Here is a 27,988-nt window from a genome sequence, read left to right on the forward strand (position 1 = left end):
TACTACCCCATATACAAAATAGTGGGCAGAGGAACTCACCAAGATTGGCATGAAAGAGAAATCAGTATTCAGCAGGAAGGAGGTAAGCCAAACATTATATGGTCAACTTTCTTATAATGAGTACTTTTCATGTTAATGTAAATTCATTAAGCACACCAAGCATTGTTAAATTGGCACACTTAGAGTGTTATTACCTCCTCCCCTTCCCCAATGTCTGTGATGTGATTGTCTCTTCTGAGTGTGTATGTGTACAATGATGAGTGAGCTGTAGATTTTAGACTAGCTTCCCGGAGCTATTCTCATAGGATTATGTATGCTGGGTTACTAGGGAGGATGGGGTAGGACAGAAATGAAGAGGTTTAGGTGGGTGAGAGTTGATAATTAACTTGTTCCTACTGGATATCAAAAACAATCAAAATTTAAATCATAATTCTTTAAAAGGGCAAATAAAACCTCCAAGCAAATTAAAAAGCAAATTCATGGAGGATAAGGATGCCAGTGTCTATTAATCTAGACTTCTATGTTTTACCTCGGAAACAGTACGTTTTTCAATATCCAATTGCTGGATGCCATAAATGGAAGGAGCTATTGCTCTGATGCCTTATCTATGGGCTTTTCAGAGAAGCCTAATAAGGTACCGAAGAAACAAAATGCTGGACTAAGCAAGACTTAGACCTGATCCAGCCGTCACACCCTAAAGAGGATTTTGGTTACAGAGGGCCATATAAATGCTGTCCCACCACCATCTTTCATCAAATACTTCTTTCTAGTAAGGTCACCCCCACATATACTGAGGTGAAATAGACAGTTTCTATTACAGAAAATAGAAATTGTAATACCTGGTCAGTCAACAAATGCTGGAAATTGCAATTTTTAATGTACTATGATAAGTAAATTAAGAATAGTCAGACCCCTGTATTACCTCCACAGATTCAACCAACCATGAGTTGAAAATATTAGGGGAAAAGCCCTCCAGCACTTCTTTGAGTTGTTCGCCATTTTATATAAGGTACACAGTTTATGACCCCATTGTATATAAATGGGCATCTGGATGCACAAGCACTGCTGCCTGCTTGTTGAATCATATTTGAACACATAAAAGAACTATTATAAGGTCCTCTCTCATTGGTTCCCAACTCTCTGTTCTTTAAAGAAAGATATGTATATAATACAAAAATGTATGTCAATGAAGCCATGGGCTAGAACCCTGTTGGGGCATTATTTTATTATAAGAAGTGCTAGGAGTTCTACTTTCTCAGAGATTGTGAATGTTTTTGCCGTTAGTGCAGCCAATAATTCATGAGAACAGATGTCATCTGCTTTCCCTTCTTACATGAAGTTGGGAGCTAATTGAGCATTGCAAAAGTGTTGAGCTCAAGGTATCCTTTGCACAACTAGTTGCTCAACTGCAGAATCTCGAATTACTATGGCAATGTATATTTATGCAATGCTCAACGTATATAGGCTTTGGGCTCCAGAGTTTTTCTGTACTTTATAAAGGGACCATACAACCATTACTGCTTTTTAAGAATTTGGGGGGATTTTAAAAATCAATATTCTGTGTGAAGTTCCTATGGTCTATTATCTAATTGAATGAACCTATAAAACTGGGCTATTCTCCAATCCTAATTTATTACATAAGGATGAGTAACTTCTGACATCCTCTTTTCAATTAAGTGTGAAGCTGCTGGGAGAATGAGGTGGGCTTGCAGTAACATATGAGAATGTGAAATCCGTTGTTGTCAAGAGGGACATGACCATATTTATTGTTGTCTAATATAGTGAGTGAACACTGATAGGATAGCGAAAAGCCATTAAGGTTTCTTCTGATGATTGCCTATTGCATGGATTTATATTCTCCTCTTCTGCTTTAATCACATGGTTTCAAAAAACAGAAACACAGATTAATGGTTTTCTTACTTAGACACAGAGAGATCCTTTTCCTCAATCCAGTGTTTATGTTGGAAGTGTGTAATGTTTTCCTAGCACCCAAGTGACAACGTTTAAAGTCTTGGTAGTCTGTTACACCAAAAATAGTTAAAGCTCACCAACAGCTTTAAGACCAACACATACTGGTAGCATAAGCATCTGACAAAGTGGGCTCCAGTCCACCACAACTTATGCCATTATGCATATGCATGTGCTTCCTTTAATTCACAATATGTTGTTGTGCAGAAAAACTGACTTCTCTCTATATATTCATTGGTATTGCCACTGACATTTAGAGCATGGTAACACAAGTGTCACATTCCCTATTGAAAAAGGCGTAGTGTGTGAATGATAACCAGACCTCATCACCTTTCTGTGTAATTTCATTATCTTAAAATACACACTAAATGAGGAGTAGAAAGAGGAGGATTTTGCTCGCCTACTACACGTTCAGAGCATGTTTATTTTTTGTTGTGGTCTTCCTATCCTTAGTTCTTTTATCCCTTTACCTTTCTCAATTTTTAACCATGTAACCATCCTACAGATTAATATATGTGACTGAAAATGGGTACGTATGTGAATTTATCAAAATTAAATAAAGTAATAGGAAGAGAAGGATGGTGGGGAGAAGAGGCCACCCTAGGAAATGGAAGCCCATTTCTGTGGTTAATGTATTGCAGGTTGAAGATTCTTCTATTGAGAAAACCCTGAAAACATTTTTAAAAATCCTTCAACAAATGTATAAATGCCTTCTCATTGTATTTTGCTTTTGTTAAGCAGTTATGTGAATGCTAATCTTTCCAAAGTCCAGCAGTCTGTAGAGTTCTCTTTACCATAACAAAGTTATTCTGCAGGGAACAAACAATAACAGAGCCCCCACTGCCAACTCTGTATTTTCTTACTACGGTGGCTATTGCATAAAGGAGGATTTGCATGAATTGTGTGCTGTTCATAGCATGCAGTTGTGACATGCCTTGACTCCTTCTATGAATAAACATATAGCATTTGATAAAGATCTACAATGATTATTCAAATCCAGCCCATCTCTTTCACAACATTCAGCACACCTTGCACATGTCTGTATTCTCCCCTTCTATTACTCAGCTGCTGTTATTCATGGGAGGTTTTCCCTAAAATTTTCCTGCCTTCAAATTTACATGTGATGCCTGCTGGATTTACATCTGTTGTCTACTCCAATGCAAATATTAGTGTGTTGAGAAGCATCCTGCTTCTACAATGCCTCTGTGTCCCTTTGAGATTGTGGGTTAAGTGGTAATACCTTTCAAGGGTTGAAATTCATTTGGGGAATAAGGTCCAACACATCTAATGGCTCCTTTAAAAGCTGGACTAAAACTCAGAGCATAACTACTAAACAACCTTGCTGTGGCTCTGAAATGAACAGTAAGAATTCAAGACGGTTTATAGTTATAATGTTAACTTCTTCTGTGATTTCCTTTTCTGTTTCGTTTGCTTGTTTGTTTGCTCTTTGTGGCTGTTTGAATTTTGATTTTTTTCTTTAATGATGGAATAAAGAGCTATTCATCAATTGAATGTAAAGTTTTATTTAAAAAGGCAAACTCTATTAAATTCTTATATTGCATCTTGCTTTCAAGTCATTTCAGATTTATGGGAAACCAAGAACTACCCTATCTTGAGGTTTTTTGAGGCTGAGAAAGTGTGGTTTGATCAAGGTCACCCTGTGGGTTTCCATGGCTGAGTGGTCTCCAGAGCAATAGTTCAGTGCTCAAACCACTATAGCACAGAAATTGGTTTCCTCTGTGACCATTTGCAGATTTCCCAGAAATTAGAAACAGGTTGTTACACATAACACAGTCAACTGTAGTAAAAAAGAGTTGTAGTAAAAAAGAGATCATTCCGAGTTTCGGAATGAGATGTTATCTCTACGCAGATGATGTCCAAATCTGTCACTCCTTCTCACCTGTCACCAAGGAGGCTGTCCAGACCTTGAATCGGTGCTTGGCTGCTGTGTCGGACTGGATGAGAGCTAACAAATTGAAATTGAATCCAGACAAGACAGAGATCCTACTGGTCAGTCGTAAGGCCGAACAGGGCATAATGTTACAGCCTGTGTTAGATGGGGTTACACTCCCCCTGAAGACACAGGTTCACAGCTTGGGAGTGATCCTGGACTCATCGCTGAGCCTGGAACCCCAGGTCTCGGCAGTGGCTGGGAGAGCTTTTGCACAATTAAAACTTGTGCGCCAGCTGCGCCTGTACCTTGGGCAGTCGGATCTGGCCACAGTGGTCCACGCTCTTGTTACATCCTGATTAGATTACTGCAACGCACTCTACGTGGGGTTGCCTTTGAAGACTGTACGGAAACTTCAATTAGTCCAGTGGAAGGCAGCCAGATTACTCACCAGAGCATCATACAGGGAGCATGCCACCCCTCTGCTATGTCAGCTCCACTGGCTGCCGATCCAATTCCGAGCACAATTCAAAGTGCTGGTTTTGACCTACAAAACCCTATACGGTTCCGGCCCAGCGTATCTGTCCGACGGATCTCCCTCCACGTCCCTCCTCGGAGTTTAAGATCTTCTGGGGAGGCCCTGCTCTCGGCCCTGCCTCTATCACAAGCGAGATTGGCGGGGACGAGGAGCGGGGCTTTCTCGGCGGTGGCCCCTCACCTGTGGAATTCTCTCCCCGGGGAGATTAGATCAGCGACATCCCTCCTTTCCTTTAGAAGGAAAGTAAAAACATGGATTTGGGACCAGGCGTTTGGGCAATTTGGCAGATGAATAAAGGACTACGATGACCGATAAGAATAGATAATGTAGAACGAAATATGGACTCTGAGCTGGCGAACCCTGAGCTTGAGATTGGTTTATTGACTGTGATATATATTGTTTTAACTGTCTTGTTTTAATTGCTGTTTTACACGTTTATTTGTATTATTGTGCAGGCATCGAATTGTGCCTTTTTGTAAGCCACCCTGAGTCCCCCCTCGGGGGTTGAGAAGGGTGGGGTAGAAGTACACTAAATAAATAAATAAATAAATAAATAATTGTGCATTGGTTCCCTCCTGCCTCCCTATATAAAACTTCTATAAAGGTGAGAATCATGTGATTCATAGACCACAGCAAATTCCTAAGGGCTGTCTTGGAGCTTCCAAAATTCTCAAGCCTACAGTTTTTGTTTTTGAAGCATTTTATACTCCAAAAACAATTTATCACATTCAAAACTTCTCAACACACTCCAATCCAAATAGCAGTCAGACCTGGAAGTAACCTGGTTTTCATTTTTGGCCACGAAATGGCACAGTATGGTTCACAATAGGAGCACAGAAGCAAAAAGAGACCTTAAGACAATGTCATTCTACCCAATCCTAACCTAATTTATAGTTAAAGCTCTCCTTTTTCACATACTATTATAGTGCGTATATATCTGTCTTCAAGTCACCTTTCGACTTAATGCCGATCCCGTTAATTTCATGGGATTTTATTAGGCAAGGCAGATTCAGAGTTGGGCTTGAAAACCTCTTTCTGTGAAATATAATCTACAGCATCTGATATTCACTAGCAGACTCTGATTCAAGTACTAACCAGGGATGACCTTGGATAGCCTCCAAGACCAATCTCTGGTGCCTTTAGAGCAGGCATGGGCAAACATTCTAACTTGGGGGTTGCATGGGGGCTGGAGCAGGGTGGGCGGGCCTGCAGGGTGGGGGTTCTCCCTAAGCCCCCCCCCCCCGCCCTTTCCTACCCTTCCTCTTCTCTTTCGAAGGCAGAAAGTGAAAGAAAGATGGGAAACATTTGGATCCCAAAAGGCTTGGCCTTGGTAGGATGGGATGGTGACGGGAGAGAAAAAGTGTATCCATTAGACACCATATTGCCTACTCTAGGATATAGAATCCTAGAGCTGGAAGAGACCCCCTAGGGCCACCCAGTCCAACCCCTTGCCATGCAAGAAAGCACAACCAAAGAACTCCCAATAAATAGCCTCTGCAGAAAAGCCTCCAGAGAAAGAGACTCCACAACAATCCCAGGCAGTCTATGCTGCTTTCCAGGAAGTTCTTCCAAATCTTTTCAGTCCAATCTCTTTCCCTGCCATTTGAAACCATTGCTCCTTTGTGCCCTGGTCTCTAGAGCAGCAGAAAGTCCGTTTTCCCCCTCCCTCCTCTTCAATGGGACAACCTTTTAAATCTTGAAACATGGTTCTTATGTTCCCTCTCTACCTTCTCTTCTCCCAGCTAAACATCCCCCAGCAGGAAAGGAGGAAGACAAAGAGAAGGAAGGAAGAAAAGGATGGAAGGGAGGGAGGGATCAAGCGAAGGGAGGGAGGAAAAAGTGAAGGAAGGAAGGAAGGAATGAAGGGAGGAAGGATAAAAGGGTGGAAAGGAAGGAAGGAGGGAGGGAGAAAAAGGGAGGGAAGGAAGAAGGAAAGAGAGAAGTAAGGAAAAATCAGATAGTGAGAGAGAAGATGGCCTGAGAAAAGAGCCCAAGGGGCCGCATCTGGCCCCCAGTCCTGAGTTTGCCTATACCTGCTTTAAAGTAGTTAGACAAGTGGTTCACATATATTACGCATATAATTATCAGAAGATTGTATGTGCAAGGTTTTACTTTTGAGTATGACCACCTTTTTTTTGGAGTGGAAATTTTTCTCTGCATACCACTGCTCTAATCTGTAATTTGGGTGTTGAAATTGAGAAGTGTTAAGACTAATAATGTAAAAATATTCCCCTGTTATTGAATCAATAGCAAAATCCCACGGTACTGGTGCTGGGGTTCTTCTCAGTAGTGATGGAATGGCAACATCCACTGAGAGGCTTGTAACTATTGTGCAGCCATATGACCAACATGGGGGCAAAACCAGTAATAGCATTATGGGGCACAGGTCTGGTAACAGGAATACTTTAGTGTGGAATGTCTGGAAACTCTGTATGGCATCAGGGTCAGATTTTAAGACACAATTTTAGTTGATCACAGGAGACAGAGAAGGCTTTATACTCTGTTTTCTTGCATATACTGAATGTAAATCTTGCAATACTTTCATGCCTGCAAAAGGCAGGTGAATCCTCTTGTAACCTATTTGGAAAAAGCATAACTTGCTCAATGTACAAGTGGTTCAGGACTAAAATCATTTTTTTAAAAAAATGGCAACCTCATAGGACTGTTCAGGAATTGCAACAGAAACATACTTAATTTTTTTGCTGTGAGTTTTCTGAGCTGTATGGCCATGTTCCAGAAGTATTCTCTTCTGACGTTTTGCCCACATCTTAATTGACTTGACTCAAAGTACCACTCTGTAGATCAGAGCTGGGCAACTGTGGTCGTTCGGGTATTTTGGTCTACAACTCCTGCCAGTCTTAGAAAGTAGAGATAATTGTAAGGAATTGTAGGGGTTGTAGTCAGGCAATTCTCTGCAGCACCCTCATTTTCTCAATTGGCTTGTTCAAGAACATACAGTGTGGACCATTGGTGAGCTCTGAAGTTCATGTACATAAGGGAGCATACAGATTTGTATTCACATCTCTTGAAGGTATGGCAGCACGCAACAGGTTTTGAAGCTCCAATAGGGTTGGCTTAGCCAGGGTAAATTGTGGATGTACTCGAAAAAAGACATTACACATCTAAGGCTTCCATCTTTTAGAATGCATTTTTTCACTGTTTGTGTTTTCCTGAGAAAATAAAGGAAGACCTTTTCTGCCAGAAACAACTTAGGGCCCACTTGTTTGTATGCATCCACCTATTTTCTCATTTTGGGGAGTACAGGGAAAGAGTCAGAAACTGAGATCCAAAAATACTTTTAAATGTTTTTTTTAATTTTTATTGCTTCCATGATATGAATGTCACAAGTGATTTGGAAGTTTAGACATCCCATTTTCCCTTCCCTAACTACAAGGAAAGTCCAAACAACAGAAACTACATTATTGAATAAAGTCTGGATGGTCTATTACTTCTTCCCAAGCACATTGGCAGAATGGGCTCCTTCTCCGCCGAACACACTCTGCTTCAGTCCCTCTGCAAATTGTGCCAGCAAAGGCCCAGTACTCCTTGTAATACTCTGTACTCCTTGGATGATATAAGACAGTGTTCATAGACAATAAGTAAGTACAAGCAAGCATCTCTTACTGAGGATCTGTGGGCTCAGGGAAACATCTCCTTATCCTGTCCAAGAGCTGCAGAAAAAAATGTTATGCTAGGAAAGACTTGCCATATTCTCAATGAAGCATACAAAACAACCTGCAAAGTAAAGGTTCTGATATTGAAGAAACAGTCACAGAATTGTACTGGCATTAAATGTAGGAATTGTCACATGCTTAGGCTTAGAACCTGTTCAATGTTACATATCACAGAATTACGTCAGTGTCACTATGTTGAAGTTATTGAATTGCACTGTTATGCAACTGATAGTACAATGGTTACACCATAATAACAATGCTTAGGCAACCCCAATTAGGATACTGCCTTTGCGCAGCATACTTAAAAGCACAATTGCTCAAGCAACGATATTTACACCAGAGTAAGGCACCAACAGGATTGTGGCCAATGTCTGGGTTCACAGAATTTCTGCAGAAAGTGCTTGAAGGCAACTGTGTTGAGATCCCAATCGATATTACAGCAGTGATTTCTAGAGCACTAGTTTCCAACTTTTGGTTTTCCAGGTGTTTTGGACTTAAGCTTTTACAATTCCTAACAGCTGGTAAAATGGCTGAGATTTATGAGAGTTGAAGTCCAAAACACCTGGAGGACCAAAGGTTGGAAGCCACTGCTCTAGAGGAAGCCACAACAGACTCCAAAGGTCTTCCAGGAAAGGAGAAGGGAAGGAATAGCAGGAACACTGCTTCTGCAGTACCTTCACCATCCCAATGTACAACTGGGTTGTCCTGGGCAAACTCCTGTTTCTGCATTCCAGATTCCCATCTGTATAGGATTGTACACGGGATTGTGATTCCCATATTTGGGTCTTCCAGATGTTTTGGACTTCAGCCCTCAGAATCCGTGATCATTGGACAAGGCAGCTGAGGCTTCTAGGGGTTGATGTTCAATACACCTGAAGGATTAGAGTTTGGGAATCACTAGGTCTAGACCAGGGGTCCACAAACTTTTTAAACAGAGGGCCAGGTCACAGTCCTTCAAACTGTTGGAGGGCCAGATTATAATTTGAATAAAACATGAATGAATTCCTATGCACACTGCACATATCTTCTTTGTAGAGCAAAAAACACTTAAAAACAATACAATTATTAAAATGAAGAACAATTTTAACAAATATAAACTTATTAGTATTTCAATGGAAAGTGTGGGCCTGCTTTTGGATGATGAGATAGGATTGTTGTTGTTGTTGTGTGCCTTCAAGTTGTTTCAGACTTAGGTTGACCCTGAGCAAGGACCGGGTAAATGACCTTGGAGGGCCGTATACGGCCCACAGGCCTTAGTTTGAGGACCCCTGGTCTAGACTAATAATACAATGTTTGAGTAACTAAAAAGGTGATGCAATGAATTCAGCAAAATATTTTTAAGTGTTTCCTAAACACTAGAACTTACACAAACTGAACATTCCAAGTATCTTAATACTCTCCTTTATCAAACAAGAAAGTATGTCTTTTTGAAAAATCACAGATGGGCACCAGAAACCAAAATAAATATTTTTTGCATCAGAACTTATTTATATGCAAATATGATCAACTAATTAATAGTCGTATGATTATAATCACCAAGATTTCTTTATCAGAGAGATAGCACTACTCAATTTAGAGTAATAATAGTCAGTTTCACATAATTTGTAATGCATAATTAAGTAAAATTGATTGGTCTCCCTCTAACCCTGAGGCAGAAGGCTTAATTGGCATACCAGCAGGAAGCCCTGCCTCTTTTGGGAAGCTAAAGGTGGTGACTATGTCCTAGTCTCAGCACACCCAGTTTCACCTTTTGCAGTTAGACAATGGAATTAACGTTTGAAAATGAGCAATGATTGTTTTTCTTCTCTGCTAGAGAAAGCACCTTAGCAGAGGATGGGATACTCTGGAGAGCAACATTTCTTAATAAATACCTGTCTTTTCCTAATGCCTGAGTAAGGTGCGTGACTAATGGACTGGAAAAGGCATGCACTGAAAGACAGCCGAGTTCCAAATACATCAAGATCACAGAGATTCTGCCACATAAACTGGCAGAAAAGAGAGCAATTATGACTGACACCTTGCTTCTGATTGTCACACTGGAGATTGCTGGCAGGAGAAAGGATAGAAACATTGGTCTATAGAATCCAAATCAGCAAAAGAACAGGCTGGTGTTGCTTGCAGTGGCTGCTGGCCAGAAAGACAAGGGTTCAGTGAGTTGCACCAGAAGACTGTACTTACTTAAGTGTCCTTAACAATGTTCCAAATGAGGCAGCTGATCTAGAATCTCATCCATTACTCTCTTATTTAAATGTTAATCCAACATCCTTGTCCACAAACACTATTTAGTACCAACATATTCAGGACGTTATTTTGTACCAATGTGGAGAGAGGCAGCATCAATGTACAATGGGATTGTCTTGGAAGGAAAGGGACATTGTTTTTGGCCTGGCCATGGGCTTCTTTCCTGTAAATCACACTATCTGTCCATTCCACATAGAGTGCAGTTTGAAAGGAGTTAAGATGTACAACAAAGACTAGAGGATAGGGTTCCTGTATTTGTTAACAACTATGTAGAACAAAGAATTTCAGCAGGGATATCTTGCTTGATCACACAAGGCAGAAATCCTTCCTCTACATAGCTATTAAAAATGGAGGAAACCAATCCTCTTTTGCATTTGGCTAACCTAGCATAGGGTGCCTTGAATAAACTGGGGCCCATTCTACACAGCTGAATAAAATCCCATATTTTCTGCTTTGAAATGGAATATATGGCAGTGTGGACTCAGATAACCCAGTTCAAAGCAGATATTGTGGGATTTTCTGCCTTGATATTCTGGGATATAGGCCTGTGTGGAATGGCCCTGGATGAGCTTGACAGGCACATTTAAGTGTGTCTTTTTCGCAGCATCCCTCTACACACATTAGGGATAGTTCCTCCTACTAGCAGTTCGCTTGTGTCACTTTGCTTCCATCTAGAGATTTATCTGCTTATCTTTCTTTATAAGCCCTCCTGTCTGTCCAGCAACAATCTGTAACTCACTGGGAGTTGCTAAACCACTAATATTCCTACAGAAGCCATATAATATTCTAGTGGATGATCAGATGAACTAATAAGACCTGTGCTCTTATCACAGAACACATCCCTTCTGCATAAACATATAAAATGTCAATGCAGATATATACATATACTTATCCAGGTGATACCATCAATTTTACACAGGCATCTGGAGAAACAGCACATTACTTCCAATATACACTTTTGAAACCAACCACTTGCTATTGTCATGCTTGCCCCCTGGAGGCCAAGTCAGAAAGTCTATCTTTGACTGACACACTGAATGAATATAGGACAGGAACAAATCCATGAGGCCAAATCTGTAGCCTGAAGCACATAAGAAGAGTCCTTGCTGGATCAGATGAAAGGTACATCAAGTGAGGCACTCTGCTTTCCCTGGTAACTAAGCAGATACCTACAAGGAATGATCAAGCAGAGCAATAAAGTAAATAGCTGAATCCTGGTGTTGCTTCCCAAATATTGAGATCAAAAATTTGTATTCGAATGCCTTATTCCCCTTAAATGTTTCTAATCTCCATGTAGCCATCTGTTCTCTAGCAGACATTGCCACATTTTGTGACAGCAAATTCCATAAATTATGCAATGTATAAAGAAAGGCCAGTTATAAGCTCAGCATTTATACTATACCAAATTATTCTTCATTGGATAGGCTTTTTGAAGACTAAGGCCTCCTCTATACTGCCATATAATCCAAATTATCAAGGCCGATAATCTACATTATCTGCTTTGAACTGGATTATATGAATCTACATGCCATATAATCCAATTCAAATCACATAATCTGGATTTTATATGGTAGTGTACTATCATGGATTTTATATGGTAGTGTCTATCATGATCATGAGCAAAATAGCTATTCTCCCTCATAAGGATCCACCTTTGATTTTGATACACACAAGGAAACCTGAAAACTTGTGAAGCACTGCAAGACTCAGCTCACCTCTTATACAGAATATTTCAGATTATGACGCTTGGTTCAGGGGAAAGGGAAAATGCCAGCATTTCCCTCACAGATTGGGATGGTAACCTACAGAGGGTGAATGGAAATATAGCTAAGCATTGTTACACCATTAACCAGTGGCACTATGATATTACATTTCTGAGTACCATTTCTGCTCCTTGTTCGACAGATTACCGGAGTCCTTTTAAACAGCATTCTAACTCAGCTGGCGGAGGGGAGCAGGTAAAATGCAGGCTGGCATCCTTGGTACAAACAGGATACATATTCATTAGCTTTGCATGAGGGAAATTGTCCAAATTCTTGCTCCAACTAAGCAAATGCTACTTAATTCATTCATATGTACCATTTAGGTTAATATCAATGCGAATTATAAATGCACTATCTTACAATAGGACAAATTAATAACTGAATCAAAAAATACTTCTTAGGTGGACAGATCCATAGAGTCATCCCATTCACTCCACTGTTTGGTCACTTTGCACAATGTATGGCCACTTCTACACAGCTGTATACAATCCAGATTATCTGCTTTGAACTGGATTGTATGGCAGTGTAGACTCAGATAATCCAATTCAAAGCAGATCATATGGATTATCTGCCTTGATATTCTGGATTATATGGCAGTGTAGAACGGCCCTATTTCTAAACTTTCGAAAACAAATGTTACACAATTGTGCAAAAACTGCATCAGAGACTTAATACAGAGGAGTAATAAACACACTCTTGTCTCCTTACAAGGGATACAGAAAAATTTGAAAATGTGAACAAAACAAAACACCTGATATACAGAAGCCAAAAACCAAAATTGGATGTCAGCTCAGTGATCTCTACTATTGTCCCCAAAGGAGCTTAAACATTATCAAGATAATAGACACTTAGGCCAGAGTACAACAGAATGACTGAAACATTGCTGGCACCATTAGCTGCCGAACATTGAGAAATCTTTGTTTCTTACCTGATCCAAAAATAAATTATTCCCTTCCCAAACAAAAAACAATCACTTGGACTCTTCAAACCCATTATGTGGATGCCACAGGAAAAAAATATTGGGGTATCTCTCAGCAGGAACTGCAGCAAACCTGTCAAACAGGTAGAGATTCCCCAACTCAATGAGGTGAGCTTCATGAATAAAGACTAAAAATTCTGTTAGGTGAACATTGGCAGCAGCAGCTGCTTCACCAGAAACAGAGTTGAAAGATCCAGTAGGCTCCTTGGTTGCTCCTTCTAGGGCAAAGAGAGGCCACAATACCTTTAAATTATAGCAGCACCAACGGACAAGTCTTGGACGGACCCAGTCCCCTCCAAGGGGCTCGGCTGGCACAGAGACAGGCTAAGTGCAACACAGTGTCAGGTGTCCCATGTGGCCTGTGCACAGGCTAGGCCACATTTTGCACATTGATATATTTTCTGTGATTCTCAATCTCTCTTTATATAAAATAATGCATCTTATACATTCAAGACGCTGCTGCTCTGGCGTGGCTCTTGCTCCATTTGGCACATGTTTGTTTTGTTTTCCCAACTTTTTTTTGTTCTCCTCAATGAGGTTCCATCTCAAACATCATGTCCACCTCCAATTTCATTTGAAGGATCTGACCCTCAGGCCAATAGCCACTGCTCCCTTGCCAGCTTTGATACAGGCAGATAGAGCAAGCCAGGGAGACTTTCTAAGGGCACTCTGTGTCTCTAAGAAGCTGGGCCTCTTGCCAAAGACCTCTTGTTGCCCTTGTCCTCAGCTGTCTGCATGGGGCTGTGTCCTTCAGCAAAGTGGCCGTGCCTCCTCAGATTCCACTAGTGAGGTCTGTGATTACTCGGGCTTTCACCAGTTTCCGTAGGAACTCCTTTTCCCGTTGGATGTTGTGGGTCCATGACTGTAAAGGAGTTGGTTGGGAGAAGAAAAGGATAAAGAGAAGATGAATCACAAAAATATGAATGACAACCATATCCATATTTCTCTATTGATAGTCTTCAGGTTTTGTTTGCAGAATCTTACATTACATAATTTTCCAACTCAAAAGAAGGAAGCAAAAATATTTTTAAAATAAATTTCTGGAGGAGGAGGCCTGAACAGAGGCCTCCTCCCTACTCTATACTATCACAAAGCAGCATGGAGATGAGCACCTACAGCTTCCTGAATTTTTATTTGAATCTTACTTTGCAGTGTTCAGATCAAATTGCCAGTTTCAAACAGGGAGATCCAATTTCCCACATTCCCCTATATGCCATTCATTTCAGTTGGTGTGGCAGATTTGCAGGTACATAATTTTGGTTATTCTTTTTCTTCTATATGCAATACACACATACTTAGAAAAGTGACATCAAGTCTCAGGTCTTCCTTAGACCTTACAAAAGGACCATTCAGATAAAACAGGGTAGACGTCTTGAGCACTAATATATGCATCTAACATTAACAGAACATGTCATTCATAGAATGATATGAAAGAAAGAAAGAAAGAAAGAAAGAAAGAAAGAAAGAAAAGAAGGAAAGAAAGAATAGAAGGAAAGAAAAGAAAGAAGAGAGAGAGACAGATGAATGCAAACAGAGGAGAATGTGGATATATCTGCAAGAGAGGGACAAGGACAAGAAAGGGAAGTATGATTCCCTTGCTACAATAGCTCTACTACCTAACACTGAGTTTACAATCACAATTCAAATATCTGTGTATCATTCTACAAGATTTAGGTGTCAACTATCTGAAAGACCATTTCTCACTATATGAGCCTGGGTGGGCCATGAGAGCCTTAGGAATGGTCTTTCGCTCAATCCCACTGCCATCACAGGCATCTCTGTTAGAGATGGAGGGCACAGCCTTTTTGGTGGCTGTCTCAGAACTTTTCAATGTCCTCTTCTTTTCGTTGCCCTTTCTCTGGCAAACAAACATGACAAATTTTGAAGAAGTGATTTTTTTTAACCAAGGGCTTTTAACAGAATGCGATACCATTTTTTAAAAATGTTCTTTTAAAAACTGATCTTAATTATATATTGCAAATTGTTTTTAACACTATTGATGGCTCAATTGCATTTTAATAATATTAATCTTGTGTATGTTTTAGCTATGTACGTTAAATATTTCAACGGTGTTTTAATTTGTAGCCATCTTTGAGCCCTCCTCCCCCCTTTTTTGAAAAAAGGCAGGATCTAAATAAAGTTAACAATGTTGATTAACAAGGAAATGGAAAGTGCTGTGCATACATGTAAAATGAGAAAGGGCAATAACGTTATAAATGGAGAACTAAGAAGACAGACAGGACAGAAAGCTTCTCCCACGTTCTGCTAAGTGGGTGGTGAGATGTTTACTTTTTTTGAGGGATGTGGTTGTTGCTTAAGTTAGAATTTGCCAATCTATTTTTTTTAACAAGAGTCTAGTTTTAAAGTTGTTGTGGTCAAGTTTTCTTATCTTGTCTTGTAAGAGTTATCATTATTTCTTGTTATTAAATGCTTTCTAGCTGACTTCACCTTATGGCAACCCTGTATATGAGAGATCTTCAAGTTATCCTATCTACTGCTGGCTATTTTCTTAGTGCTTCTATCTTAACGTGGAACCCTACATCAAAAGAATATATGTAAAATCCTCTTATCATACCATTCCTATATCATATCATCCATATTCAATTTCGATGAGCATTTGTAAAAGATGCATGCTTTACTACAAGTTAGCTTTCAAACTTGCCTTACTAAAATGATGGTACAGGGGAATTAAGAGCAGACTTTCTTAATTGGGTTTCCTAAAGCTCTAGAGTTGCCAGGGCTTTAATGAGAGATTGTGATTGGGGGAAACGCTTTTTGAGTTGTAGATATAACATTTTTTAAGCAAACGTTCTTTGGAACCAGACAATTATTTCAAGGACTCCTCAAGGATAAAAAGATTGAGAAAGGCTGATCTAGAGGCTTGTTGCTCCCCAGGAGCCCAAGCATTAAGATGTTTGCACTAATTAGTTTCCTGGATCATCCATTATTGTGAGTTTGGCTGAAATAAACAGAGATGTTTATGCAGCACATTCATCTAGCTAGCTAGCTAGACAGACAGACAGTCAGACAGACAGACAGACAGACATTATTATAGTTATCTCAAATCTAGACTCTCAAATACTCCTTCCTGATCTTATCCTAACCAAGGGACAGGAAATCTTTGTCTCTCCAGATATTTCAATTTGCAGAAATCACAGCCAGGATAGCCAATAGTAAATGATTATGAAGGCCAAAGTTTCTGCTGCTTTACTTTATTCAGTTCTTCTTATACACTTTCAGTTGCATCTGCTGAAACAACTGACTCACACATTGCTTCATAGCACAAAAACAAGGGATGTAAGACCTTGTTCCATACTAAGAAAGCACGCCCCACTCATCCTGGGAGACTTTTCTTCCATCACTTCTGTACTACATTATGGGTACAAATGCAGGAGCCAGTACTACAGAACAGAAGTGATGAAAGAATATTTTTCCGGGATTTGCACTGCTACTTTTCTTTCCTTCTCATCAACTTCTTTTCTGGATACTACAAAACACACAGGAACAGAGTTTGAGAATGCTGGGAGCTGTACTGTATCTAATAGGTTAATCATGCAGAACATTTCAGACATGGTTATTACGGGGCCATGAAGACAGCTAATCGCTATCTCGTGCCACGGCTGGCAGAGAGTGAGCAACAAAGGCGGAATGGAGGTCATTGGGATATATTCCCTGTTCTCCGAAGGACTCAGGAAACACATACACAAAATCCCCATCTTCTTGTGGAGAAAAGCCTGGGCAGCTGTTGCAGAGTAGTAATGACTTTCTGCAAAGCGCTATGTTCTGTGCCGTAGGTCCTTGACACTCTTATTGAGGCTGGCGTCCGGGTTTTTCAAAAACTTTATTCAGCTCTGCAGACAGGTTCAGCCAAATGCTTTCTATCTCTTTATACTTTAAGTATATATTCTTTATACAAGGCAGGCCTGGAAGAGCATCTATCTCTGCACAAGAACTGACCTCTTCACATATAATTCAAGAAAGCTCAATTTTTTAAACTAGTTTTCTAATACCCAGGCAGAACATCAGTCATATTTTCAGTGAAGCGAAACTGCCAACTCTGGGGACAAAATACCCACTGTTTTGCAAGGGCAATTAAGATGCACTGTTGGAAGGAGAGAGGAAGTTCCCAAAGAGAGTTAGGTAGGCAGGCATCTTATCTAACTGACATAAACTGACAGCTGAAAAATGAATGCCAAGCAGTCTCTCACTGACATAAGGACCAAGTTTAGAAAAGCTGTGGATAACAATCTTTATCCATGCATCCTTGAGTGTCCACGTCACATCCATGGCCCCAATGTCATTCATTGACACCTGTCTCTCATTAGTACATTTCTGTTCACTGCCACTATAAAGTAAAAAAGCAGCCACTTTCACAGTCTCATATAGTCTAACTGTGTTTTTTGGCACTTTTTAAAGGCAGATGGAAAAGTCCTAAATACCCTAAAGGCAGCAGCCCCTGCCTGGTCTTGGAAGCTAAGTAGAGTGAACCCTGGTTAACATTGGATAGAAAACACTAACAAATTATAGGGTCACCATATGTTGATAGGTGACTTGAAGGTACATTCAAAGACAAGTACAGATCACATCATCCAACTTGCCTCCACTGTACTGTTTGCTAATTGTATGTGGGATTACAGGCTACTACATACCATTCAAGAACAAATTCCCAAGACTAATCTAATCCTGGGGAACACTCCTCCTTGAAAACATCAGAGAAGACCAACACAGCTTGGGAAAGCAGCAGAAGATGCTGTTGTTATTGATACCATCATCACTATTACTGTTGTTGTTGCATTACAGCTGCTAAATATCCCCTTCCCACTTCAAAACACATTTTTTTTCTGGCCGATACCTTCCAGCTCCCCACTGATTATGTTGGCAGAGGAAGAGCTGTATTCAAGAAAAGAAACGTTTCTAAGCTCTGCTCAAAACACTTAGCTAGTGTTGCCATTGGCAATTCACAGAGAAGACAGGAGGCTCATCTTCAGCACTATTTCAAGTTACCAATTATAGAAGAAAATCTTACTCCAAATGACAAGCAGGGCTAATCAAGCAAATAAAACTGCATTCCTGAGCTTAACTTTGATGCGAAGAGTAAGGATGATGAGGGTGGAGTGCATAAAAGGAAGTGCTGAAGTTGCTAAGAAAAACAAAAAGAAGTCCAAGCAACCAGTGTACTTTTGAAACACATACTGGCTATTTAACTATTAGATTCAGCACCCCATGTGCTCCTGGCAGGCTTTTACCGTAAGGGCACTGACAATTTGCGCTGCAAGCTAGTGGTATGGGAATTCTGCATATTCATAGGAATAACCCAATGTCAACTCTTTCTGTAATTGCTGCAACTTATTCTAACTGTACCTTAGCATGTATCAGATCATATGCATGTTGAGCCATTTCTCCCTTTGCTTTGCTGCAGTTTTTAAAGAAAGATTTATGCTGGACTACAGTTCTTTCAGGTGGGCCAGAAGGAGGATATGATTAGCTCTCCTATTTGTCCTTCTACCTTCCCTGATTTTATGGATGTTTTTGTTTTGCTATTTGTGGGCTTTGTGTTACTCTTTGTAGCATAGGAAGACTATTACTAACTAACTGCATATGCAAACATGAACGGGGTTTCAAAAGAGAGTTTGGTTCCATGGATGCATGGTATTATTGTTCTGTTACCTTTATTTTGCTGTCATCTCTTCATTGGACTGCTGCTTTAGTGGACAGAATCATTATGGGAAACAACATTTAATTGCAAGAAACAGTTTAGTTAGGTGGTGTTGCTGGGTCCAGTGCTCACATGTATTTCTTCAAAAAGTCCCAACTCAGGGCTTCTGATGAGAAACCATATTGCTAGGGTATTATTAGTCCCAGGCAACCTATGGCACTGAATCCAGGAGAAACACACTTGTAGTCTACTAATCAATAGTGTTGGCTCACTCCGCTTTCCCCTATTTTCATTGTGCAAGCAAACTTAATGATGAACTAAAGGGATGGCAGAAGCAGAGGACTTTTCTGTGTTCAAGCCAGAATTCATCATATGGTATAAAAAGCTCCCCATACCTGCTCCCTAGGGATCTAGATAGGATTTCCTCTGTTTACAGTCTTGATTGTACTGTCTGATATTGCGTTCAGTCAAACAAGGGAACAAGAAAGAAAGCTGCTCTGAAGAACAAAAGACAAAATGTATTCTTTGTGATTCTAACTGCACTCACTGTGACTATGAGAGAAAGTGGCTGGGGGGCATCTGTAGGAATGGCAAAAATAATATGATTGAAACAAAGCCCTCTTAGCATTTTTATCTAATTAAGCATGTGACCTTGAAAATAATATACTTAACCAGGGAACATGTACTTCCTTGCTTGCATTGTCTAACTTTTATCTCCTATTACAGGTAATGAGTTAAAAACTATGTAAGGGTTCAATACAGATACATAATAAACCAATCCTACATGAGGAAAAGCTGCTCAGCCACGGCCAATTAGCCTCATTACAGTTGCTGGACCCCTATTATCAGACATACTTATCTTGATAGCTAGTACACCAAAATCCTATAAAGATTAAATCACAGCAGAGAAACCCATAAGTCGATGGCTCCCATTGCTTAAGAATGGCAGACTAGGGCCAGGAACATTTCCTGAAATGTCCTAGTACTAATGCATTTGCCACCTAACTCAAAGCCAGCCATATGTCATGAAAATTCTCCTACAGCAAGGCTACAGCAAAAGCTCCCTCATGACCATCTGGGGATAACCAATTTAATTCCACCGAAGCTTTCCTCTGGCCAACTAGTACCATGTATTATCACCCCTGCTGACGTCTTTTGCACTGATTTTAGTATTCAGTGCCTTCTTTCTTTTCTGGACGTCTCTTGCATAGAGATTTGTAACAAAGGAGTTTGTTTTTAAAGTACAAGTGTCATCTTGGGGAGAAAAAGAAAATAGAGAATAATGGGTAAAACAAGAGTGATGACTTCTATATTTTTAACCTTGAATGGCAAATTGCATGCACATAGCTACAATATCATTCAGAGGTAAGACATGCGGAATGCCGAAATTCCTACTAAATTCTCTATATAAGTGCATGTATGAGGTAGACAGACAGTTATATATTTTCCACTGTTCACCCTATTCTACCATTGAGAAAGGGAAATTAATATGATAGCACTAATTAGAACAATCCAGAGACTCTTCTAGTGACTGTACTTGCACATAATCATGGACATTCTTTTTTTTCCTCCTCCTCTGATATCCCAGTTCTAAACATGCTTACGAAGGCCCCTTCTACACTGTCATGTAAAATCCAGATTACCTACTTTGATATTCCTGATTATATGGCAGTGTAGAAGAGGCCTCAGAAACCAGTTCAATTTAGCTCAATTTACTTCCAGAGAAAATGTGTATCAACTCCTAGTTTTACTACAATGAGGAGTTAAGATTCCAATTTTCTTCTTCCTGACCTCAGATTGCTAAAACAGTGTTAGATAGGTGTGAGCTAATAATCATTACCAGGATTATAGTGGATCTAGTAAAATGAATAAATCCTCCTAATGAGGACTCTTCCTAACCTAACCAACAGAAACAAATTCAGTTTGACTGTGCCTCCACATGGCTGGCAAAAAACCACCCCAGGCAGGAACTCCTACTATCCAATGGGGAAAGAAGAGGAAACATGTGGAAACATGGACAACTTCTTGTATGCACAGGCACTGCAGCCAAACGTAAGTCTTTGGTATTCTAATACTTTTGTTTTTAAAGAAGGAGGTTAAGTGTACAGCAACTGGAATATATACCTTTTTGGTCAAATTAGAAGGAGTTAAATGCTTGTTGCTCACATTACATTTCCCAGCATATTTTTTTTTAGTTTCAAGGTATTAAAAATTGAAATGCACATTAGGTTTGATGGCACATTAGATTCTGGTAAATACGGTACTGTATATAAAAGTGATATGCAGTTTTGCTCATGATATCTCTTTATTGCCCTGATCTATTATATAAGTCTAAAAGGCTGCTTCTAGGATTGGAAAACGAACTGTTCCAAGGACGATACCCTACTGCTACCATGTCATCACCTAATAATGATGCATATGTCATAAAATTTCTGGTCCAACTTGAACAGAAATTCAAAGCAGCATTGTCTGAAAACAAGGATATGCCTTACTTTTTACTTTCCTTAAGGCACTGAAATCCAATGTTTCATTTCTGTTATGGAGAGTTAAACAGTCGAAGTACAAAGAATCTTGTAACACCTTAAATTTTACACATTTTCTATTATATATGCTTTCACAGATCTGTAATGTACAATAAGTTTGGAAGCCCCTTTCTCTTTCACCTGCCTTTTATTTACCTTCTTTTCAAAACATACTGCATATATCCAGTTGACTTAGCTCCATCAATAACCACCCTAAATGATGTAGCACAAATTAATCACAGTTCTCCCCACTGCCCTCAGCTGATGATGACACGGGTACTACTCATTTCTGCTTTCTTAACCATCTCTAAGACAGGTTGGTAAACTAAAGAAAAGATTGTTAAGCTTATTCTGAAACTTAGGGACACAAAGCAGAGTAACATCTGTGGCTCTAGAAAGGTCTAACTCAGGGCTTGGCAAACTGGTAGCATTCTAGATGTTGCTAGTCAGCAACTCTAATCAACTGTAGCTAATATTGAAGGAATCCTGTAAGATGCAATCCAAGTACATTTGGAGAGCCATTCTTTACCCACCTCTGCTCTAAATATAGAATATGGATCTTTGTATTCCAAGCCTGTTACAATTATACAAGGCTATGCATCTCATCTAAAGTAGTTTTGAGAGAGAGAGAGGTTCTTAGAGATAGAAGTTTGATATAATCAAAGAAAACCAAGGTTTGAATTAATAACTGAGGAAAGGAAGCACTAGATGGCATCTTTCAGAGAAAAACCATGTTGATGTTTTGATCACAGTCAAAAGATCCAGGTTAAAAAAGTATGTATTGCAGTTCCTAAGATGTGAGAGACAACATTGTGGAAAATTCACAAGAAGAATCTAGGAATACTGCATATTGAGACTGCAAAAAAATATGTTCCTGCATGTTGGACATCTGGAAATCTGAATTTATGGTATACCACAATGCTAAAATTCAATACACTTAGTTTGGAACTCAACTAAGAAACTGGGCATATTATATTCATTTCTGGGTTGTCATAGCAAAATTATTTGAAAAATTCTGTTTTCTCCTGAGAGATAAGTGGGATTATCAAAAACACAGCAAAGAAACAAATATATAGAGGCAGAAAGGCATATAAGGATTAGGACAGATAGTGAAGTTATTACTTTGCCTGATAATTGTTTTCCCTACCGAAACCATTTCTGATTTAAATAATGTTATCAGAAAGTGCTCCTACTTTTTAGGCTTCTTCTCTGTAAGTTCAATTTGTTTTTCAAAACACAGCTCAAATTTTTTCAATGACCACTATCAGCTTTGATTTCCAAGGCTTATTTATGTAAAAAAAAAAATTTATTACATAAATATAATTATATTCAGAAAGCTCCAGGCATTTAACAAAATTAAAGCTTGGGTTGTGGTTGCTTTTATTTTTTAATTAAATCGGCAATTCTAGCAGTCCTATATGACCCGAATAATGGGTCCAAAGACAAAACAGTTTTGAAGAAACCTGCCCTCTTGGGATTAACACAGAGGCTAACATTGGGAACAAAAAAGGTACACTGATATACAATTTAGTATCAGATACTGTACATGTCTCATTTTGTACTTGTTTCAAAATCTAACCATCTCTTTTATTTATTTTAATTGTACATGAAGTCTATCACAGTAAAAGGGGGATGATTTGATGTGGGCAGGATTCTTTGTCCCAGGTTCTTGTAAATGAAATAACACAGAATGAAGAAGTTAAAATAACACTCATCACCTGATATGGAGATGCCATAGATAGTGTCCCATCCATGTTGGAGGGATGCCACAAAGGAGAGGACAAGCTTGTAAGATCCTGGACTCTCAGAGCAGAGGGTGGCAGGATTACTTTCCCAAGAGGGAGCACAACTTGAGTCTGAGGATAAGGCCAGTCAGCCCTAGAGCTCTGGTGCATGAAAACACAAGCAAGGCTGATGAATAACTATGAGTGGCCACCTGCAAGGATAAACTCTTGATGTACAAGGTCCTCATGTTGAGGATTTCTGCCTAAGTGCATGCAGCTGAAGCTTCAATGGGATTTGGAAACTCAGCATTATAGGTTTGTTTTAAACAAGGAGAGTTGTTGGAAGCCATATTCAGAATGGGTCCAGCTCCTGCTAGTGCCTGCCTCCATTGGATTCACTTTATGCTTGATTTTGGATTCTCTTCAATCATGCTATTAACTAACTTTTTGCTCTCTGGTTGAACCCTCTCCATTTGGATTGTCTTTTGACCTGGTTCTTAAATGGCCCTGGTGTTTGGACCCTGCTAATGTAGACTTTAGACTGCCTGGACCTTGCTCTCAGAGCCTGCCATACCTCGTTATAGTCTTAAAATATAACAAAGCATCCCAGGTGATTAAAAAAGATTGTAAAGTTGCATTCTGCACCGTATGATGTGTAGCAACTCCTCTTCAAGAGGTCTTGAAGACATTAAGAGGCTAACTCTGAGTATGATTTCACCCCAATCTTTGTTGCTATGAATATGATGCATCGTCTGTTGACATGTCTTCATAGTTATATGTCTACAGCTTCTTTGCTCACTGACCTCCCTGGCTGTTTGAACTTCAAAAGTCCACAGGCCAACACTAACCTTAAGATACCTTCTCCCCTGGCTCTGTGCATACCAGTTCTCTCTCTAGAGCATCATTTATGTTACTCCTGCTTTTTATTAGAAGCAGAAAATGATGAATACGAGTCTAAGGAGTTGTAAAAAGAGACTAGGGAGAACCTCATCAGTCATCACTGCAGAGTTTGATAATGTATTATCCCTTTGCAGATCTTGCTGCTTTAACCTCTTGCTCCAGAAGATTATCCTTCTTTCAACCAGTGTTGTTTCTTCTATTCCCATGGCAGCTTGTCCATCAGGCCTGAGGGGCACCATGTTGTCAGTCCATTAATCATAGAACTACTTATATGAAGACTTGATCTTCATTCTTATCAGCAATACTGGAAAATGCACCGTTAAACAACAAAGCACACAATCTTCTAAAGATTCAGCACTCTTGTTCTATACCATTAAATCAGCATCTAAACACTGTATCTTCTCAAGGATTCTAAACCACCTCCATTTACTACCAGGTCTTTGAATGAAATTATATAGTTATATACCTATTATTATTAAAGTAGACTCACTGAATCAATGATATTTACAAAAGTTTTAATTCACTATTTGGCAATAGATTCAAGGCGTGTACTTTAGTCAGGAATGCCAATAGCAATGTCCTATGTTTGCATGCATTTGTATGCCTCATAAAATTTGAATGCAATTTACTTCCCTTTCAAAATGTAGACTTTTATATTTGATGCTAGTGACCTAAAATAAAAGTCTGCTTATATAGTTTCATGCTTCAACCTATGTGATAGCTGCTGTTTTATAGCTGTAAGCATTGAACTACCTAATCACACAGGAAGTGGGATGTGAGTAAAAAATTAAAAGCAAATGTTTAAGGATGTGGTGGGAAAGAAAAATTATTGGTATTTGCTTTTCTTTTAGTTAATATTTGATGTGTGTATAATCTGATCTGCATGACGGGGTTGGAATGGATGACCCTTGGGATCTCTTTCAACTCTATTTCTATGATTCTACAAAGAGATGTGGGAAATTTATGCAACAAAAGGAACAATTTCTTTTGGATTACTATGAGCACCTATAGGTTCAGTCTAACAAGACTCCTCCAAGTGGCTGCCCAGATTATTGATGGGGAAGTTGTTGCTGCCAACAGAGAAAGTAATTCTTCCTTCTGCATTTGAGCGGTCTGCCCTGACTTCTGGGCTTCTTTCTCTTTCTCTCATCACAGGCATTTTCTGATGCACCCCTCCTAGGAAAGGTCTGTGAACTGACCCCTATATTTGAGTTCAGGTTAATACTTCTTTATTGACCTTTGACCAATTAAGTCACATTTTAATTTATGGTGAAGCCCACTTTAGACACTAGACACTCCAATGTGCCCCTATATGTCAAAGGTTTCACAACTCCTCCTTTACACAATTTAGGTGAGGCAAGAAAACTTGATTTGGAAATTCCCTGAGGGTGAAATGGCATATGGTTTTGTAAACCACCTGCAATTTTGGCTGTTGGTCTGTATAAACATGAAGTAAATAGAAATCCCATGAAGGAGGAAAGATTTTAGAATAACAACAACTAACATATTTACAGCTTGTTCTTGTCATGGCCATGTATTTGGAACCAGAAGTAGTAAAGCTGTTTCCCTCCAGCTGTTAGATAGTAGCTCCCTACATTCCTGACTGCTGGCCACATTGGTTGGGGCTGTCCAGAACTGAATTCAAACAATGCCAACAGGACCACAGACTTTTCACCTCTGATATATGCCAAGGGAACTGAAATTCTCAAAATTCTCTTGACATAGCAGGTTCTATTAGATCAGGCATCCTCAAACTCTAGCCTTCCAGCTGTTTGGGCTTCCAACTCCCAGAATTCCTGACCATTGAACAGGCTGGCTAGAACCTTTGAGAGTTGTATACCAAAACAGCTGGAGGGCCACAGTTTGACCCTTTTGCAATATGGCATCCATAGAGATTCAAAGATGTATTTACCATCTTACAGCCTCAGTCAATACCTACAATTCACTCTTCCCCCCAGAAGCAACATGCCTTTGTACCTCCTTTGCCATGCTGAAGCATCTCTTGATCTGCCTTTGGTTATTCAAGGTCTGACCAACATTCATCCTGTAAAATTACCAGTAATAATTCCTGCTACAACCTCTTTAATCAAACAACCATTTTGGAGAGGGAAGAAAGGACAAACCTGGGAGAATCCTATAAGAAGTATGCAATGAAAATGCTAGACCCCATCTGACATCTCAACACAAATAACCAAGCATTAAGTGTTCTAACCCTGTATTATAATGGCTTCAGTTCCATTTGCCTGCCTGTGGCCTGACTCTACATAGGAAGAGAGGGTCTGAAATTATTCAAGCAACTGTAGCTGAACTGCTATTAATGCGTTTATTGGTTTTGTTGGGTGAGAGCGTCATCACAAAAAAAGTGTAGCCAAACGTATTTTATTATTCACAATTGCCTTAGAAGAGGCATTGGCATATGCAGCTGCCTTGAAAGGAGGCATTTCCTGCTGTAAAAATGGGGCTTATTCCAAATGGGGCTTATTCCTGCCACTAAAATCTAGCCCAGTCTTCCATAACCTAGTGTCCTCCAGATGTGCTTAACTATAACCAGCCTCATCCTTGGCCACTATGGCCATGTGAGGGGCAAGTAGCTGGGGAAGACTGGGATAAGCATTCAAATATTATTAGAGAAACTGGATCTGAAACCAAGCTGATCTGGGTAAGCCCGATTTGTTATAATTAATGCCAGAGTCTCAATTCTTCTCTCAACCGCTGCATAGGCTACTCTAGGTCACTGTAGGTAACCCCTTTACATCTATCTATCTGTGTTTGACTCGATGAGTTTCATTATTCAATGGGGACTAGAGACTGCATGGCCTCAATCATATTCTAACATTATAATCACTAATTTTGCTTAAGAGCAATGATAGCAATACTATTGATAGATCACTGACCAGTGTGTAACGAAAAGACTCAAAACACATTTCCAACACAAGGTAAGAAACTTCTAAGACATAAGATGCAGCAGCTCTTCTGATACTCAGGGCATGAGACAGCTCTTCCAATATATCAGCTTGCAGAAGGCTTATATGCTTAAGCTTTGATCTTAGCATGCCTTGGCAGCAAGCTAACTTTCTGAGGTGCCAGCATAAACCAACACTAGATTCACACATTTTCTAGACCTGTTGAACATAAAAGGCCTTGCTAAAGCAGCAGACTGGTCCAATTAATTTTCCTGGAATGCAAGATCATTCAATCCAATGAGGTTAATAGGAAAAATATTGTAGATTCAGAGTTAAGGGAGATAAATGAGGCTATGACAGCAAATGAAATATCTTACAATATGAGATTCATGAACCCTAAAATGCTGCAATGTTGTTCATTACATTTCTTTTTTATTCTCTTTTTTTAAAGGATGACACTGGTGATGGTATGTTTTTAATGGTTTTATATGGTTTTTATAATATTGGGTTAAATGTTTTTAACTGTATTAAAAGGATCAAGAGTCTGGAGAACAAGCCCTATGAGGAGCGGCTTAAAGAGTTGGGCATATTTAGCTGAAGAAGAGAAGGCTTAGAGGAGACATGAAAGCCAGGTATAAATACGTGAGAGGAAGTCATAGGGAGGAGGGAGCAAGCTTGTTTTCTGCTGCCTTGGAGACTAGGACATGGAAACATGGCTTCAAAGTACAAGAAAGGAGATTCCTTCTGAACATTAGGAAGAACTTCCTGACTGTGAGAGCCATTCAGCAGTGGAACTCTCTCCCCTGGAGTGTGGTGGAGGCTCCTTCTTTGGAAGCTTTTAAACAGATGCTGGATGGCCATCTGTCGGGGGTGCTTTGAATGCAATTTTCCTGTTTCTTAGCAGGGGCTTGGAATGGATGGCCCATGAGGTCTATTCAAACTCTATGATTCTACTTTTATGAATGTATGGCATGAAATTCTGCCAATATTGTAAGCTGTCTTGAGTTGCTGCAAGGATGAGAAAGGCGGGCTACAAATGCCATAAATAAATAAATAAATAAATAAAAGGTTTTTTTAAAAAAACCTAACAAAAACAAACATTTCATTCCTTAAAATCATTAACAATTCAACAATAGCTTTACTAGTGCAAACATTGCACACTTATCATGGTGTCTCTCTAACTCAGAAGTTTAGGAGCTCCACCACAATTCAGCCAATTCTGAAAGAAC

General features: G+C 39.6%; 1 protein-coding gene and 1 long non-coding RNA gene across 7 annotated transcripts in view; one reads left to right on the forward strand and one right to left on the reverse strand.

Annotated features, from left to right (window-relative positions):
• Positions 1-7,693: 7,693 nt before the first annotated feature.
• The window catches only part of ST3GAL3 (ST3 beta-galactoside alpha-2,3-sialyltransferase 3), a 229,502-nt gene continuing 209,207 nt past the window's right edge, over positions 7,694-27,988 (reverse strand). For all 6 annotated transcript variants that reach the window (XM_060773338.2, XM_060773335.2, XM_060773339.2 and 3 more), the window contains one exon: positions 7,694-13,916. In XM_060773338.2, coding sequence (XP_060629321.2) covers positions 13,827-13,916 — 90 coding nt within the window. In that variant the 3' untranslated portion in view covers positions 7,694-13,826. The remainder of the gene's footprint in view (positions 13,917-27,988) is intronic.
• LOC137096986 (uncharacterized) lies at positions 19,911-27,794 on the forward strand. Its single transcript, XR_010909871.1, has 3 exons — positions 19,911-20,075; positions 20,621-20,762; positions 27,294-27,794. It is a non-coding gene; the product is annotated as an uncharacterized lncRNA (long non-coding RNA).

Source organism: Anolis sagrei, chromosome 4, assembly GCF_037176765.1.
Source record: "Anolis sagrei isolate rAnoSag1 chromosome 4, rAnoSag1.mat, whole genome shotgun sequence".
NCBI classification, from domain to species: Eukaryota; Metazoa; Chordata; class Lepidosauria; order Squamata; family Dactyloidae; genus Anolis; species Anolis sagrei.